Source organism: Gracilinanus agilis, chromosome 3 (genome assembly GCF_016433145.1).
Source record: "Gracilinanus agilis isolate LMUSP501 chromosome 3, AgileGrace, whole genome shotgun sequence".
Lineage (NCBI taxonomy): Eukaryota > Metazoa > Chordata > Mammalia > Didelphimorphia > Didelphidae > Gracilinanus > Gracilinanus agilis.
Window position 1 is genome coordinate 350,815,413 of NC_058132.1, and position 20,005 is coordinate 350,835,417.

The following is a 20,005-nucleotide window of genomic DNA, read 5'->3' on the forward strand; positions in this document are numbered from 1 at the left end:
TTCCTTCCTTCCTTCCTTCCTTCCTTCCTTCCTTCCTTCCTTCCTTCCTTCCTTCCTTCCTTCCTTTCTTCTTTCCTTCTTTCCTTTCATTTTAGTTTTGTGTTTGGAAGTTTTTGATTTCTCATGTTTTGTTTGGAGAGGCAGCTTGATGTAGGAATACAGAGAACTGGCCTCAAATCAAGGAAGACTTGTCTTCAAGAACTAATTAAATTAGTCTTTTTTTAAAATCATCAGTTTCTCAAGATCATTATGGTATTTCTCAAATGAATTGCTGGTGCCAGAGGATTAAATACTGCCCTGCAATGATTTGTAGGCTTCAAGGAGGCCCAAAAGGAATCATTCCTCTTAATCAATGCATTATTACTTTGCTTAGGACTTTTTTGTTTAAAATTTTGCCACTAGTTGAAATCTCAGTAACCTGATATTTTTTGGTATCCCATTATAAAGTATCTTAAGCTTTAGCCAATATCCAAATGCATTTTACAATATGATATTGGCAGTAGCCAAAACAGATAATGTAATAGTACCTTTATATCTTGACCTTATCAGACCACACCTGGTGCACTATAACTAATTCTAATTACCTCATTTTGAATGGGATTCTAAAGAGACAGATTACATGCAAAGATATATGACCAGGATGATAAAGGGACTGGAATCCAGTAGCAAAAGTAGACCAATTAAATAAAATATGAATATTTAATCAAATAGCTCATCAAACAATGAGCATTTATTAAGGACATACTACGTGCTCTGCCCTTAAGGAACTTATATACTACCGGGAGAATATAACAGATACTAAATATGAAAGAGACAGACAGACAGACAGACAGACAGAGACAGAGAGAGGCAGAGACAGAGAAACAGAGACAGAGACAGGCAGAGACAGAGAGACAGAGAGATGAAAAATGATCTCTGTTGGTGGATATATAAGGGCTTACAAACTTTTGGAATGAAGAGAGACTAGTCTAAGAAAATAGCACTTGAGCTGAGCCTTAAAGGGAGCTTAGAGTTCTAAAAGGCAGAGATGAGGAAATAAGGAATTCCAGGTATGAGGCTACAACCTGAACAAAGACATGCAAATGGGAGATGGAATGTCATGTATAGGGAGCAAGTAGCCCAATTTGTCTGGAAAGTGAACTATGAACAGGGAAACTAATGTATAATTAACTTAAAATGATAGGTTCAAAAGGAGTTTAATTGACTGATACTTGTATTTTAACTTAGAGCCAATGGAGAGTCGCTGAAGCTTACTGAAAAAGGGAGTGGCATAGTCTGAACTGTACTTTAGTAATAATAATTTGAAATATTTGTGGAGAATGGATTGGAACAAGAGAGAAATTAGGCAAAGGAAAACTGGTTAGGAAGTGATATCAACAATTCTGCATAAAAGGTGGTGGTTGTGGTACAAATGGAGAAAGGGACTAACACAAGAAATACTGAGGAGACAGACTAGAGAAGAGATTATTGCCATATGGGGAAAAGATTATATTCAGTTCTGCTTGATTCTGAAAGGACAGAATTTCTAGAGAGACAGACTTCATTTCAACATAAGGAAACATACCCTAACAATTAGAGCTGTCAAAGAAAATGGAAATAGCTTCCTTCTGATTCAAATGCTCTCCTTCTAGTAGAGGTTGGATGACCATTTGTTGAGGATATTATCAAGAGCACTTAAACATTGATTAGGTGTTTCACTAAAGGATTTCTGATATCCTTTCCAATTCTTGATTTTGGATTTGCAGTTAAAAGATCAGATTGAAATTCAATTTACCTGGCTTTTTGGTCCACATGCTGTCTCACAATATCATCAGTCACCTCTAAAACCCTGAAGGCAGGCTAATGTATTTAGTACCCTAAGAGAAACTGGGTCCGAAAGTTTCTGTGACTTGTTTTCCATGGAAAATGTATTTACTACATCCTGTTTCATTTGACACTCTTCGAACTGTCCATGAAACCAGAGATATTATAATGACCACAGGTATAATGGGATGGAGTGGGAAAATAATAATAGCAGTGGGGAGATAATGGAAGAGTATGGCTAAAAAGCTGGGATGGAGAAGAGACAGGGGAGTGATCAGGCAGTAGGATAGAATTAAGAGAATAAAATAACTAATAAGGTGTGATAGGGTGAAAATGATGATTACAGGGTGGAGCTAAAGTGATGATAATAAGGTGGAAAGAAATTGAAAGAGTGATGAATAGAAGGTGGGAGGAATGACTAAACAATGTTATAAATGGCCATGTGAAAATGAGGGTAGAGAGCATTTACCCAACTGTGAACAGTGTGAGAAGAAAATATTAAGCTGAGCTATTTAAACAGCCTGAATAATAATAGTAATAATAAAAATAAAATTAGATAGATGGAGTAAAACATAGGACAGTGCTATCCTACTGCTATATAAATGTTACAAGAAGTCCAGATATTTATTTTCAAGACTGGAGATGTAATACCAAATAACCAATAGAAGTTTGTCTACTTGACACTTGGATAAGTAAGTTATAAGTGTTCTATGAGCTACTATTGACCAGTAGCATTGTAATATACTTGGGAAACTTTGATCATCTGAGGCTAAAACTTTCAGCTGAGCCAAACTAAATTTTACTGTCTCTGGTGTCCCAGATTTTGAATAACCAAAATGTTATATCCATTCAAAGTCCAAACTAGGATAGAAAATAACAAAATAGAAAAGAAAAGAAATTTAAAAAAAATATATATATATATATGTCTGTGTGTGTCTCTCTGAGAGAGAGAAAAAGTGAGAGAGAGAGAGAGAGAGAGAGAGAGAGAGAGAGAGAGAGAGAGAGAGAGACGGAGGGAGGAAGGGAGGGAGGGAATAAAAGAATATGTTATAACTTCTTAACAGATTTGGAGGGAATAGAGAGCCAATATGTATTTATAGATTAATAGAGGGAATTTTCTAATTTGAAAGTTCCCTTGACCAATGTAATTATAGGCCTAGCCTAAACATAGGTACAGATAATTATATATAGAGATATTTGTAAGGTGTTCCAGCACCCTAGTTGGAGAAGGAGAGAGGGGTGCCTTAGATGCATTTAACTGAGAACAATAGAAGAAAGGAGACTCAATCCAGTGAGTCACCTTTCTGAGAGAACCTGTAGAGAGGTGTCACAATTCACCTTGGTTTTCAGGTAAGATGAATAACTTATGAGAGATGAGGTAGGATAGTGAACAAAATGGCTGGTTTAGACAGTGCCGCTTGTTATCATTGTGTCCCCAATGCCTAGAGTGATGCTTTGAACATAGTAGATATAAAATAAAGCATTCTTGAATTGAATTGAATTGAATTGAAATAAAGATTCTCCCAGTTTAAATTTTTAAAAGTCACCTAAAGGGCACATAGACTTTACATTTAGCCATAAGATGAAGCATCCCTGTTTGGCTTGAACAAACTCCTTTGAGTTACTGCCAAAAAACTAGTTTTGAGAAAGGAAGGTAGTATTTGGGTAGGAGTTAGAAAATAGCAAAATTATTTGTATTATATATATGTATACTTAAAGTAAGAATATATGCACATGTATATGCCTACTATTACACAGGTATGTAACATATACAGAAACATTTCTTTTTATTCATATATTAATGTGGAAGAAGCTATGAGAGGCATGGAAAGAAAATGTTAGCATTTAAATGTGTTAGCTGTATGTCTTAGGGAAGGTGAAACTGTGCCAAAAGAATTATGGGGTGTGATATTTAGGACAGCAGGGTTGGTAAAAAATGAGGAAGTAAAAGCATATTGGCTAAGAAGCTTGATGGCATGAAGCAATGTGTGGAGAATTGAAAGTGTTCCAGGCAGTGACTTGGATGAAAAGGGTTGGAATGAGTTGGTAGGAGGATTCAAGAGAAGAGCTATGGCCAATGCAGCTTTGATGGTCCAGTGATGAGACTGGAATTGGGAAAACAGCATGGTGGGAAGTATGGTTGGGGTGTAACTCAGGAGTACTTGAACAATGGTGACCTGAATCTCAAATGCCCTCTGTTGAGCAATATTACTTTTTATATGGAATCTTTAATTGGACGATAGTTTTCCTGACAAAAAGTACCCCATATTTAGTACTGCTACTTAATATAAAATTAATTTGTTTCATTTTTCTCCCTTACTTCAAGATATTTGATTTTCAGTGGATAGCTTTCTTTAGTATTTTGCTACTAACGGGGGACATACAGCATGACCTCTCAGAGGAATCAAATCTTTCATTTCTGAAATCCAGTTAGGATGGAAAATCACCTGTTTTATATTTGCTTTATGGCTAGAAATGAGAAGCTTACTTGTATATATTTTACTCCATGACACTTACTGTTTTTCCCCCTTTAGAACGAGTTTTACCCACAATCCCCAACCCTAATCAAGGTCAGTATGGTTTCTATCACACTATGCTACTGCAGGGTCATTCTCCATCATCTTCATGTTTAAACCTAGGGAGGGAAAAAACAATTCACAAAATTCACATTCAATAAGAATCACTCTTCCTCACACCTCTAGCCAGAACACCAATGAAAGCTACCCCTCCAAACCTGATAGACATGATACAGTTCAGTGACCCTGTTTAAAATATTTCTACACTTTGCTGCTGCTGTCTGGCCTACTGGTATTTGATCAGGAGTCAAGGTGACAGTACCAAATACCCAGAAACAAAGTTGCTCAGAGTTTTTATTTCTTAACGGCAGCTAGCTATTTTAATCTCTCCTTTTTGTATGAGGCAGGCAGACTACTTTTGCACGCCCAAGAGATAGGAATAGATAGACTAACTACCCTGGTGACTGGGGGCTTAGCTAATCTAGCCCAAAAAGTATTGATATAAATTAGTGGAAAATCTTTTTTGCACATTGCCCAATTTACCACATTATCTGAATTAGATGATTCTAGGACATAGGCTCTGACTTGATCCTCTTGAAAGTAATGCTAAAGGAACCAAGGTGGACATTTTGTGTTCATTTTAATAAATCTCTGTACAGACAATCTAGTTAAATTATGTCACCCGTATCACATTTAGATGCAGGCTACAGCTACAGCCCCATAACTTAAGGCCACTTAAAAGCAAATTGGAAAATAAAATTTAAGCAAGGTTAAAAAAAGTCCAAAATGAAACCAACCCACCATTAAAATTAAATCCCAGAAAGTGATTCGCAAATATCCCTCAAAGAGCTGAAAAAAGTAGGAAAGTAGGCCATGAGGGGCAGAGTGTGAAAAAATAAATCCAATTAAACATGATTATTGTATGCACCATAAATGAAATGTATTCAGACATTGAATTAAAAGGACAGAGCTGCTGTTTCTTGAGCTATGAAAAGAATCATATTTTGTTAACTCATCAAAACTGAATACCTATAGCTTTTTTGCATTAGTTTAAAAATTACCAATAATTCATTTTTCATAAATATGTATATGTGAATGTATATCTCTAAATTCATGTGAACATTTTTAAGTTCCTTTTTAAAATTAATCATAAGATATATAGTGACTAAAAGTGGTCACTCGTTAACTCAACAAAAGACCTTTGATCAACCTTTCAACAAGATCTAGGATATACATTAACATAATTTAAAAAAGGAAACCTTGCTATAGCAGAAATTCCCCTAGAAACATATGCAAAGCTTATCTTCCCCTAGATGCCAAAAATACTTCTTATTTCTATAATTTGAAAGATTGTAAGAGACACTATCTCCATTGAAACAGAAGATAACCTTCATATGTATTTGTAGACAATTTTGTGAGTTGCTTTGTCCAAAAACAACAATTAAAAAACAAACAAAAACCTTACCTAGGCTAGTCCCCAGATATATTATATGACTAATGTCATTATAAAACTTTTACTCAAAAACTTCCCAGTTTGGAGCAGGATCTAGAAGAAGTCCTTCTTCTTTGGGGGACCAGCCTCACCTTCATTTCACAATGAATTATCAGAGAAAAAGACTAATAGAATTGACAAAAAAAAGCAAAAAATCTGCTTTTAAAAATGTATGACCAAGGTTACTTTTTATGAAAAATGTTCTATTTGGGATTCTTGAATGACCATATTAATTGTAAATCTTTTTGTCTTAGGGTTGTAGGAGAATGTGCTACCATTTTGCAAACATCTTCGGATGTAGAATCTTCACAGAGACATTTTGTTTTGCAAGATAACATATTCAAAAAGGCAATTCTAGTGAATCTATTCAATGACAAGCATTGCCCAATTTTCCTAGAACTCTACTCATAGTAGGGGAATACTGTTTCCCCAGTCACTTTTCCCAGTTGAAATGTTTCATCTAATCAGCCTTACCATAGGAAAAACATCCAAAGGAATAATTCACATGGCATTCAGAAAGAAAGAGATGAAAGGAAATTGACTGGAGTGGGAAGAGAACCCTTGGAATAGCGAGAACTTTCCAATACTCCTCCCCTCCTCAGTGTTGATTGGAGAATGGCCCTAGTTTGATCTTACATTATAGTTTTGTAGTTAGTTTTCTCTTAGTTCAAATAGCTCGTAGTATTCTAGTTTAACCTATTTACTAATGCTTTGGGTTACTGGTGGTGGGAACTGAAAAGCTATTCAATGAGATTTGAAGTTACTAGTGGGGATCTCCTGGGACAGAGACAAATCTTCTTACAAGTCCTCTATTCCTATTAATGAAATGGGCATGTTAGAGATAAAATCACTGTCTCTACTCCTGCCAGTCTAGATAATCATCAATTCCTGACATACTCAAAAAGAATGATTAACAACAAAATTCACTTATCTCCCTTACTATTCCAACTCAACAATTCCAACTTCTACAGAGAGCATGTTAGTCTTATTGGTGTTTAAGGCTACCTTGGGGTGATCTGTGTACAGGCATGTTTTTTTCCTCTGAATCTGAACCCTTGCTTTGCTGACAACTCTCAATATTTATTGGTTATTGAAAGACACTAAGACTTTTGAACATAGTTCTTGAGCTCATCTTCTCTCCTCACAGCCTAAAGACATTTTTCCCTCTGTGCTTTTTTCATTTTAATAAAAATATGCATTTAATTCCAATTTCTTTCTGTTAATATACTTCATGTGAAGCTTTCCCCTCCAACCCCACCCTGGATGGCTCATCAAGCAGACTTGGTTTCAAACATCAGTGTCTCAGCAGGAACCTTGTCCTAAGCCCCTTTCAAGCTGTGATTAAACAAAAACAAGTCTCAATAACTCAAAAGGATTTCCCTTGAGTTCCTCTCATCACATTGCTTGATTTTTCTGCAGTAGCAATAATAATATTAGTAACTGGAATGACACCAAAGATTGGCTTACATTTGCCATGGCCAATCAAACTTTTAAAAATTTCCCTCACCCTTTTCCTAAAAGAGAAGTTGGTAAGCCCTCCCACCTCATTTTTTCAACCCTTAGTTCATTGCTTGATCTGTTTCTATTAGGTGTTTTTTTCATTAATTTAAATTTAGATTTATTTATTCTGAAATGAGCCCTGGATTGCATATATTTGCATAACCCTCTCCTGACAGCATCACTGCAAAGAACATGGTGAATTATAAAAGAAGAAAGGCATAGGTGGATCTGAAAGCCTAAGAAAAAAGTCCTCATTTTTGTTAGACCACACCATTTCCTAAGGCATCCCTTCTGTACACTGGGGGATATTTGTACTTGCTACTCTCAATCCCTTGGCTCCTCACTATGACTTTTCTTTAATATAGCTTGCATTCATGAAGCCAGTGAATTTAGAGAATCTCCTACCCTGGTAAGATTCTAGGCTCAGAATGTGGGAACACAACCTGTCTTAGAAACTAAATGGAATGAAGGAGTGTAGGAATTGAGTCATGGAAATCTACCATTGCTCTCTTTTGGATCCTTGTATGAAGCATCCTCTTGACAGAATAGGCAAGAGACAGTTCTCTGTGCTCAGTTCACATCTTCTCCAGCCATTTCTACTTTGCAAATCACTTTGGAATTTTGTCTAACAAATTTGCCTCCCATCTGATTATTATCCCAAGGGTACAGCCTTTCCATTCACTAACCTAGAATGGCAAGGGGGTTCAGGAAATACTTGGTTTATCTTCTAGACTCAGGCTTTGCACTGGGTCTTTTCAGGAGCTGGTTACTATTCAGTCCCTGTTTTTCTGTTGATAAAACACATTGCACATGGCTGGGTTTGCATGATTAATACAGCTGTCTAAAGCTCTCTGAAAAAAAAAAATCTCACAAACAAACCAAGCTTGCAGAAACTCTAAGTCAGCCTGGCATATTTCCCTTCTGAGTCTGATGTACATGCTGACAGACCCTGGCATCAGCAAAAGCCTGTGTCCCACAGACAGAGGAGGGAAGACACCTTCCTGCCCCCACCTGGTACTTGTGGGAATGGATTATCTGTGTCAGCTGCCACTGTGATGGAAAGGTAACAGGATACAAAACACTGCAAACATTCCACTCCATGCAGATGGCTGGACAGCTCCATTCATTCCCTCTAGGACATCACCTATAGTATTAATGAGTAAGCCCTCCAGTTCCTTATTATAACAGACATTCTACCTAGTCTGAACAAATGGCATGTTGGCTTTCTCTTTCATTTGATAATTCTCACTAAAAATCTCATTTTAATAACGCAGGGGCATCTAGATGGCAAAATGGATAGGGTGCTGGACCTGAAGTCAGGAAGACTTGAGTTCAAATAGAGCCTCAGATATGTACTAGTTGTGTGATACTGGGAAGTCACTTAATCTGGTTTGCCTCAGTTTCCCCATCTGTTAAATGAGTTGGAGAAAGAAACAGTGAACCACTCTTGTAGCTTTGCCAAGAAAACCCCAAATTGGGTCACAAGATTTGGTGATGCCTGAAATGACTGAACAACAACATACATGGTAACCATCCTATGAAGATACACATAGTTACCCCAACAGATATATGTATTTTTCAGTGACTACACTCAAAAAGCAGTATGATGTAGTAGAAAGAATTCTGAGCTTGAAGAAGGTGAGTTCAAATCCCACCTCTAATACTTACTCTCCTTATCACCCTATATAACTATTTGAGCTCTGTATGTCTCACCCACATTGCTATAAACGACCCACACTGTCATAAAGATTTGACATCAGACAGTGGACCTCGGTCAGGTCCAGCTCTGCCTCTGTTAACCATACAAATTGCGTTACCTCATACTAGCTCAATTTCCTTCTTTACCTCACTCTCCAAATGAAGGGGCTGTATTAGATCACCTCTAAGAACTGACCCCTTACATTTCTATAGCTATGATACTCTGATCTACTAAGCCACAGATGAATTACTATCTGTGACAGCAAAGTGGGTTTTCACCATTTGTAAAACTATACATCCTTACATCTATAGGCATATACACAAAAGCTTTCTTTAATTAAACATAGCTTCAGACACATAACACTTATAAACTGAAACACAGATTCATCCACACTTGTTTACACGTACATTTATTTCTATTAGCCCCAGATAATTTTTGTATGATTTTCTGCCATTGTTTCTCTGTCTTTTACATGGGAAAGTAATCTCTGTATCCTTTCCCAGGAGTATATTAAGCATTCTCGGAATAACATACAGAAGGATTTTTGAATTCCTTGGAACAAAGGTTCTTATGAAACTAGGAGTAGTCATAATCAGATGCACAATTGTCATTACTTAATTTTTTTTTAAATCACTAATCTGTAGTAGGACTTGAGCACTTTTACAACATTATACAGAGGCCATACATATGATCAATGCTCAATATTCATGGTGTGTTAGTGACATTTCACTCTCTGGATACCTCATAATAAAAAGATACCAGCTCTTTCTTCACACAAATAGAGCTTAATGAGGGCGCACTGTTTCCATTAACCTTTGGTGTTCGCCAGAATGTACAGTAATGGGACAGGTAAAAGGTATGGAGAAAAGAATGCTCTCAAGCTAAAATACACATAATAAAATTTAGTCTGTATTTTTATTACTGAAATTATATTAAAATCTTAGCTACTTATGTATTAGATACATAAATGTACATATGCACACATATACATGTTTTAATTTTTGTATAGCCATATATCTACATTAATTTCTCTATCTATCTATAGATCCCATAGTAGAGGGGATGTCCTACCTGGAATTTGCTGGAATGGTTTATTTGTGTCAGTTCTCACAGTAAGAAAAACATAGCAAAACTAAGGGGAGAAAAAACTGCAAACAAATCATGTCATATAGATGACTGAACAATTCCAGTGAAACTACATTCATTCCATATAGGACATCACCTATACTGCAAATGATGGATGGCTTTATTATTATATTTCTTTAATAGGTAAGATGTCCACTGATGCATATGCACACACATAAACATGTATGTGTGCATGTTTTGCCATGTAGAGATCTAAATTTGTATTTATGCTTATATTGAAAATTCCACATACCTCAAAGTATTATTTGACAAAATGACAACACAGAAAGCTAAAAGCCCAAGTGGTTGATGCCATTGCTGGGATCTTGATCACCCTCTGATGAACTTTCCCTAAAAAGGTTATAGTCAACCCTTCTTGATGGAGGAAATATAGTTAATCCAAAATGACAAATACTATATAAATATGCAAACACAGAGTTATTTACCTTTGTACACAAGATTTGTGTATACACCGTATATTAATGCATGTGCATGTACACATGTGTATACATATAAAAGACATATTCATACACATATCACAATGGGCACATGGGCACTTCATAAATGTTTATTGATATATGCATATTATTTAAAGATATATCTAAAGATATATCTAAAGAGCTTTGCAAAATGGAAAGGTGTTTCATTTATTGCCATTATATATGTGTATATATTTCACTTAGTCTCTTGCAGCCCATTTGCTCATCATAGAGCTGTTGTGAATCTCAAATAAGAAGATGCATGTAAAGCAAGTTGCAAACATCAAAGTGTTACCTAAATATTCAGTATTATTATTACTTATTATATGCAAATAGGTATTTCTATATGTAAAAATAATATTGCATATCTACATATACATGGGGATATGGCAATGTGTTGTAATAGAGAGCTGACTTTGGCATCAGGAAGAAGACCTTTCTATGTTCAAGTTTTGTCTCTGACACATCAAATCATTTAACTTCTCAGTGCCGAAGGGAACTCACTAAGAAAATGAGTTGCCCAACCACTGCCATTTTGCCAAGGTAGAGGCTTCTGGGCCAGGACCTCCTTCTGTAGATGAAATCACAAAATATATAGAGTACCATGATGTAGTAGCTGTATGGCAAGTTAAACACCTGGAGCCAACTACTGCTTTTGACACATACTAGCTTTGTGACCTTAGGCAAGTCATTTAACCTCTAAATGTGCCTAAGAAACTCTCTAAAACTATTATTTGCAGAGCAGGTATCAATCTACATGATAAAGAAACCAACTAAGATTAAATTTCCTGAAATATCAAAAATATACACATAAATATAATTCTATGTATTATGTATATATTTAAATTAGTCATAGGATTTCTGACATTACTTCCAAAGAATCACTTGATAACTGAAAAAAGGAGCTTCAGCCAATCTTTAATCAAGGACCAAAATACCTATTATATTAATTCAAAGGACTTTTTTTGGAGCGGAACTTACTCTGGGAACATCTATAAAAATATTTCTTGTCCTGACCACTAAAAGTACTTCTTATTTCAAACATCAGAAGTTCCAAAAGAATGATCTCCACTTCTCCCTCCCTCCCTTTTCTTTTTCTCCTTCCTTTCCCCCTCTTCCTCTTTCCTTCTCACTGTCTTTGTCTCTGTCTTTCTGTCTCTGCTTCTCATTTTAGTCTTGGCACTGCCACTTAGAAGCTATATGACTTTAGGCAAGGTACAATCTTCTCAAAGTTTCATTTTCTTTACATTTTTCTTAGCTCGTTCTCATAAAAGAGATATCCATAGTAAAGCTCATCAGATGAGTACAATAATCCCTGGTCCTACTCTTAAGGATCAAATAAAATAAGGAGAAATTATTTATCAAATATAAAAGACTGCACAAAAAGAAAGTATTACTAAGTTAGAATTTTAGTTTGAAAATATTTATCATTCCCTGTTCTGGTGGGCTAAATTATGCAAAGCTGTCCTGTTATGTTCCAGTAGAATAGATGACAATTTTAGTAAAACTTCAGAACAAGATTGGTCCTGAGTAATCCACAGTAAAAAATTCCCTGTAGTGAACTTTCCCACCTTATTCCATCACTCCAGATAATATTTAAGGACTGTTACTGTAGCTGTATAAGTGCTATAAAATATAAGTATAATCATAGTATTTGTACTTCAACCAGTATAGAGGTCCTGCATTCAGTTTAGGCCTTAGGCAAAATTATGAAGTAGATGAAGTTTATTTCCAGTTCTATGCCCTTCTCTCCCCCTTCTCTCTTTCCTTCCTTCTATCCTCAGGCCACCCAGTGTCATCTTGTTCTTCGTGTACAAATGACTGACAGCAGCTTTAAAGTATTACCTCTCTCCCAGGGGGTTGGGGTTTCAACAGGAATCAAAGCTTTAAACTAAATGGATGAAGCTCTGACAGTGGAAGTTCAGGTATACATCCCCAGATGGGGAGGAGATAATTTGTAGCCAGGGAGCTTGTCCTAGTGCTTCTGAATCCTCTTCCTCCCCATGGTGGTCAATCCTTCTCATTAATCATCCTGTTCTATTTCATAACTTTACTATATTTCCAGTATTTGGAAGGATTTAAAGATAAATGTGAGTATAAATACAAATATATATGCATATATATATATATGTTATGTTATACTTAAATTAAGTATCCACTGAATATTAATGCCATGGAAGTAGTTCTGTTCTATGAACTTTGAGGGGAAAAAAAGCCTCACTTTCACAGTAACATTTACATTTGGGAATTAAGTTTCAGTAATTGACTGCCTCATCATTTTAATTAGCATGAATTAGAGCAGCCTAAAAGGAAAGAAATTATATTTGTAGAAGCAAAGGATGGCATCCTTCTCAAAAAGGTGAGAGGACCAAGGAATTGAATGGACAGATAGTGCCATTCAGGTTTTTCAAACATGAATTCAAAACTTTTGCCCATTCACTCTTGGTCTTAAAATCCCCTTTCCTTTTCTCACACCCCCTGATATTATAGACTTAGAACACAGTAGCCTTCAACAATCTGTGGCCTATTGAATGAGACCTTAGAGATCAGCTTAGAGATCCAAATTCTTCATTTTACAAATTTGAACTGAGGAAACAAAGACCTTCAAGGGTAAAGATCACACCGTAACTAAGTGGTGAATATTGGACTTAAACACAGGTGTTCTTACTCAAAATTCAGTGATATTACACTTTGAAGCTCCTCCTACTCCTTATTTTCATGACTTGCCCTTTCTAATCTCTGTTGTAAAACAGTCAAACTGTCCTCTAAGGGATGATATTAGTTTCCCTAATAGACTAAAATGTCTGCTTGCAAGAAATTCACCATCTAGTTTTCCCTTGCTGCTAGGTGGTGAAGTGGTTAGAACGTGGGGCCTGAAGTCAGGAAGACGTATCTTCCTATGTTCAAATCTGACCTCAGACACTTGGTGGCTATGTCTCCCAGAAAAACTGTGCCTCCGTTTTTCAACTATAAAAGGAGCTGGAGGAGAAAATGGCAAACCAACCCCAATATCTTTACCAAGTAAACCCCAATTGAGGTCAGAAAGAGTCAGACACGACTAAAATGACTGAACAACAACAAAAGTTTCCCTACCAAATAGATATGTCTGAAATAAAACCAGAGGAAAAGCTTTCTTGGAACATGCTTTGTCTATGGGGCTTACTTTAGAAACTAGAGACTAGATATGAGTGTGGAAACTAACACATGTGGGAGAAACACCCACTTTGATAGAGGAAAGAAATTAACCATAGTATCCACTTGTCTCAACATGGTCCCTGTAGCATTAGGATGCTCTTTCATCATCACAGGCCATTTATAGTTATTAAGATAAAGAAGCACTTACATGGAAAGAAAAAAGAGAGCATAGCAGTTCCACATTCAATCCCTCCCTTGTGCCCTGCTGCGAGGAAACACACCTATAATATCAGAACACAGCAAGACATAATGAGCTTGGAATTCCAATTTAAGGTGTTCAAATGTACCCAGGTGCATGGTGGGTATATGCAGACCACTCACCAAGCATCCGCTGAGAATTTCCTGTTTTTATCCACCACACATCAGGAGGGGGGAAAATATCTTAAAAGTCTTTTACACTTCCTAATTGGACACTGGGGAAGCAAGCACCCCACCTAGCTCACAGCACTGTTTGGCTTATCACCGTCTTGATTGTAAAAGAAAGCATTCCACACATGCATCCTTAACACAAAGGCATGATGATACAATTTATCAATTGCTTTGCTAACAACATGCTAATCATTACAAAGCATTTTTTTTCCTAACTCCTCCATATTTCTCACAGTGCGGGAATCGACTCTAGCTCCCCACCTCCCCAAACTGTAAGACTCAGTCCTGTAAAAGAACATTCTTGCTAACAGATGAACAAAGTTTGGAGCAGTAGAGAAGGGCCATTCCTAGGGGCTGAGTGCCTTCTGATCCTGTTTTTGCTTTTCTACAGGATTCACAGCATCTTGGTCAAATTGCCTTGTGGTATGTTCAAAACCTTACTTAGGCATTTGAATAGGTGTTCTAAGTTGGTGGAGATAATTGGAATCAAGGGAGTTTGGAGAATTTACAGCTCAAAGTACAGGAAAGGGGTATCTTTCCCTTCTCTTTGCTCTCCACACTATCAGAGTAATATGGGTGATTTGTTTTGTAGTAAGAATGGAAAGAATGCTGGATGTGGGTTCAGAAGGAACTGATTTCAGATCTAGATTCTGACAGGTAACCACAGGGTTCCACATGCAGCCCTGGAGAAGTCATTTAACTTTGATGGTCTAGAACAGTGATAGGCAAACTACAGTCTGCGGGCCAGATGCAGCCCCCTGAAATGTTCTATCCAGCCACTTACATTATTCCTAATGTGACGAATACAGTGAGTAGAATACAATACAATGAAACTTCGAAAGAGTTGCCTTAGAAACAGACTAACAGATGAGCATTTCCTTTCCTTTGGCCCCCTCTTTAAAAAGTTTGCTCATCAATGTTCTAGAATATGCTCATGGATAAGATGAAGGTATTGTTCTTCTTGGCCTCTTTTCATCAACAAGTCTATGAATTTTTTACCTGGGAATTCCAGGAACAGGTAAGTCCATTCAATTGGACATGTTCAAAAGTCCCTTCATCTACTCTTCACTTCCCAAAGAGGTAGTCTCAATTCTCCTGGCACACTCACTTTCCAGAAGTAGCTCACATTCTTGAGTGGTCTCTCATTTTTTTAGCTGGACTCTGCACTTGTACTCCCATTTGCCTTTTAGTGTTGGAGTTTTCTCCTCTGTAGTTTCTAACTATTAGGAACACACACAAAAAAAAAACCTCATTTGAGGACATCAAACTTAAATTCTGGACCAACCTAACCACATTGGGGTCTTCTTGATTTTTGACAATGAAAATTAATTTTTAAGCACATAAAATTGATTTTCTACAGAGACAATCTTGTTTGAATATTTTTAAAGACCACACAACACTGTAATTCATTTTTCCTTCAGAATTAATCATTTATTGAAAGCTAGCCTGTTGAAAATTGTGTAATTCTGTAAGCATTAAGAAAAAAAGATATGTTTTCCTCCTTTTTTTTTCAGTCTTGCCCAGAGCCAAATCAAGTTTTTGCTGGTCAGATTATGCAGATGAACCCCTCATATAAAGAACTTTAGACAACTATCTGAGGAATGCTTAGTACCAAGCATCTCTTCTCTCTCTCTCTCCCCTTCTCTTTATGTGTGTATCTATCTCTGTCTGTGTCTCTGTCTCTCTCTCCTGTTCTCTCTCTCTCCTGTTCTCTCTCTCTCTCTCTCTCTCTCTCTCTCCTGTTCTCTCTCTCTCTCTGTGTTGTTCTCTCTCTCTCTCTCCCTACACACACACACACACCACCACCACCCTCTAGAACAAATATGATGTCTTAGATTAAGGTCAGATGATGATTGTTTTTGTACTGCAGCAACCATCAGATTGAGGAGGAAATCTTGATCAATTAAGAATATCATGGTGCCTTGGAGTCCTAGTATTCTATAGTCAGTACTTTTAATAATAAAAATGTCTGGATAGCAACTAAAGCAGATCTATGTCTTAAATCATCATGGTGTAATGGGAAGAACAGTGGACTTGGAGCCAAAGGACCCACATTCAAATCACAGCTCTGCCACTTATGCCCTGTTTCATCTTTGGCAGGTCTTGATCCTCAGTTTCTTCATCTGTAAAAAGAGAGGTAGCCTCTGAAGCTCCTTCTACCTGTTTGATGTTATGATCCTCTCAATAACTATGTCATATTATTCTAATCATTTCATCTTTCTGGGCCTCAGTTTCTATATCTGTAAAAAGAAAGTTATGTGATCTTTCTAAGTTCCTTCCTAGTTCTAAATCTCTGATACAGTGTTTCTAAGTCCTACCTTACAGAAAGTAGTATTAGAGTGAATTTCTAGTGGCTTTAAACAGTTTAAAATCAGTCTTTCTCCACATCTGAATTCTGCCCAACTGAACTAAAAAATTCACTAAGATCTTTTGGATGTCTCTTGCTCCTCAGAATACTGACCAGACTCTCCTTTCATGGCAATGTTCTGTTTTTACTCTTTAAATTTTCAAAACAAGAATGCAAGTGACATAAATTAAATGCAGGCATTTATCATTTACGATTTCATAACTGTTCTATTTCATTCATCTGAGATTGAGCACTTGATGCTAAGAAATTAAACCAAGACCAAGAAAGACTAAGGATCTCTACAGACACTTACTGGAAGCTTCTATTTTAATCCATTTCAGTAGTTCAAGGAAATGTAGAAATAAATTTCTTACAAAGGCAAATAGACAGGTGCACACAGACAAGCAGATAGGCAAATTGGGGTGTGGTTAGATAAAAAGATACATACATACAAATGTAGATAGCTCTCAAGACAAATATAGGGTATAACATGTATATTTAAATTAAAATATATGTATATATAATTGCTTTAGACTAAACAAATGGTTTGGATCTTTGTTTCCTCACTTGAACAAATTAGTTAATTTGTCTTTAAATTCAGTACTGTAAAGATCTTTCTGTTATTCACTTGTTTCAGTTGTGTCTGACTGTTCTTGACCCCATTTCAGTTTTTCTTGGCAAAGATACCTGAATGGTTTGCCATTCCCTTCTCCAGCTCATTTATGGATGAGGAAACCAATGTAAACAGGGTTAAGTGACTTACTCAGGGTCATATGGCTAATAAATGTCTGAGACCAAATATGAAAGTAGGAAGATGAGTCTTCCAGACAGACTCCAGGACTGGTTGTCTATTAACCATGCTACCTTGCTGCCTAGATTTCAAGTTCTAACAAATGTAAAAATACTGAAAGAGTTGAATGTGCTAACATTCTGATGCACAAATCATTTATTTGCACACAATGCCACTGTTGATGTGAACATCTGATTTATCCTAATTTATGCGTTTTTGTGGACAAGCACAGTGAAAGCCCATATTGGAGATTTCACTCTTCATGTGTGTTTCAGCATTTGTATTGTTCAATTATTAAAAACTAAACCTTTCAGACCAAATAAACAAACTCTGGGATTTAGGGCAAGATTATTTGGGGTAGTAGACTTCATGAAATTCTGAGAGTGTGTTTAGAGCTGTATTGTGTGACCAAGTCTGGTGCATTATGTCTAAAACAAGAACACAAAACACTGCATTATGATAAAACCAATAATAGGCCAGTTGTAGACTACTATAAGTCTTAAGTTAAATAGTTTAATCCACTTGATATGCATTTTAAAGCACTACCATTTCATAGCATTTCCAGTGTTTGACTTAGAAGTTATTTCCTTTACATCTATCTAATGTTTCTACCTTTTTTCCTTCCTTCCTTCCTTCCTTGCTTGCTTCCTTTCGTTTCGTTTCGTTTCATTTCGTTTTGTTTCGTTTTGTTTCCTTTCCTTTCCTTTCCTGTCCTGTCCTGTCCTGTCCTGTCCTGTCCTGTCCTGTCCTGTCCTGTCCTGTCTTTCACGGTGTTTATATGAACTCAGACAAATAAACTAAAAGGTGATTACCCAGGGAATCTGATGGATAACTCAGGAGTGATTAACCTTTTTCTGTGTGTGTCATAGATTCCTTTGGCAGTTGGGTAAAACCTATGGACCCCTTCTTAGAATAATGCCTTCAAATGCACAAAATATAACGTATAAGTTTAAAGGAAACTGATTGTGTTGAAATTCACTTATCAAGAAATCTTTTTTAAATCTGTGGATTCCAGGTTAAATATTCCTAGAAATGATGATAAACTTTGTTTTTCTGATTTTTTTCCCACTGAGTTGACTTTTTGACTATTTTTTAAAAATAATAATTTAATACAGAGTCCTAGAAAACTTTAGTCCAATAGGATGTCAGCTTGTTGAGAAATTATTTTTTTTGTCTTGTGCTATATCCAGAACTTGATGATTCTTTGTACATAGTAGGCACTTAAAAAATGCTTGCTTGCTTTTCTAATTAATCTTCAAAGCCAACCCTAGTCTTTCTGAGGACTAAGATCAATAATAATCTGATCTTGCAGACTTGTATTGATCCTTGTTGTTAACTGCATTTTGATTATTGTTGTTATTGTTACTACTGATAGTTGTCATTGCAAAGTTCCTTGTTTAAATAGAATTATTGATTCAAAGGTGCAGAATTGGAAGAGAACTCAGAGGCCACCTACTTCAATCTTCTCATTTTACAAATATGAAAACATTTTTTTTTCCTGAGGGAGGTTGTTACTTGTCCAGGATCATACAAATAATTATCGTTGGAGACATTCGAACTTAGATCCTCTGTCTTCATAACCAGTGATCTTTCCATCTTGCATCAAATTACCCCTATAAGTAAAAATTCATTAGGATGCTACATTTTAAATCTCCCAATGATTTCAGAATACATTCACATAGCAGTGAGCAATTCAATTTGACTGTATTCAATATATGTGTATATGTGTATATAGGGTGTGTGTGTGTGTGTGTGTGTGTGTGTGTGTGTGTGTGTGTGTGTGNGTGATTGAAGATGGAAGAAAGAAAAGTGTTAATAAATAGAAAAGGATTCTTAAGAAAGTGAAAGATGTAGGGTCAAGGATCTAGGTAGAAAAGCTAGAGAGTAAGAGGAATAAATTATTCCTCTGAAACAAGAAATAAACAATAAAAGCTAATTTAATAAATTTTGAAATGCTGACCCAATAAAATAGAAAGTGAAAGTCTATGAAATTTAAGTAAACTCTTCACATCTGACTTTGAGTCAATCATCAAAATTTTAAAATTAATTACTTAGTGTTCTTCAGTTCTAAATACACAACAATGGTTTTTGAAAGTGGGGAAAAATAAAAAATAAATAAAATAAAAATATAAGAAAATATAATTTTACAAATATAATATAAATATAAATATGTAAAATAATAAATAAATAAATAAATATAAAATAAAATAAAAATCCTTTATGTTTAAGGATGTTAAATGGATATATGTTTAGAGAATTTAACCCACTCATGTACCAAAATGAACATTTTGAATCTCAAGGCATGATTCTAGCCTGTATGATGGATCTTTTCAGTTTTCCCTGACCTATTATATTCTTTGATACTTGGACCTGTCTCTGGAACAGTTCATAAAGAGTCATATCCCTCTGAATGAGCTAATCTTATAAGAATGAAGTTTAGCTTTCCTTATAGTTTGAGTTTTCTGATCTCCAGAGTGGGCACAATATAAATTTCATGATCCCTAGAATAACACAGTATCAGAAGTATGTTTAGCATGAATATAGACTGAAATGTACATGGAAGCAATGCAGTAGCTTTGATGAAAACAGAGAACACAAGGCTTTCCCTTTTTTGTTTGGCAAAAAAAGAAGAAGAAAATACTGATAAGTAGAAGCTGCTAATCCCTAAAGCCCAAGTACAAAAACTTGGT

The 20,005-nt window shown here is 36.0% G+C and overlaps 1 protein-coding gene across 2 annotated transcripts in view; it reads left to right on the forward strand.

The window, feature by feature from the left end:
* The window catches only part of LOC123242379 (limbic system associated membrane protein), a 798,540-nt gene that overhangs the window by 759,192 nt on the left and 19,343 nt on the right, over positions 1-20,005 (forward strand). Inside the window, exon 7 of one of the 2 annotated variants that reach the window (XM_044670083.1) lies at positions 4,338-4,373. The exons of the other annotated variant lie outside the window; for it this stretch is intronic. Within the exon in view, the coding sequence (XP_044526018.1) occupies positions 4,338-4,373 (36 nt within the window). The remainder of the gene's footprint in view (positions 1-4,337; positions 4,374-20,005) is intronic. 2 annotated transcript variants of the gene reach the window in all.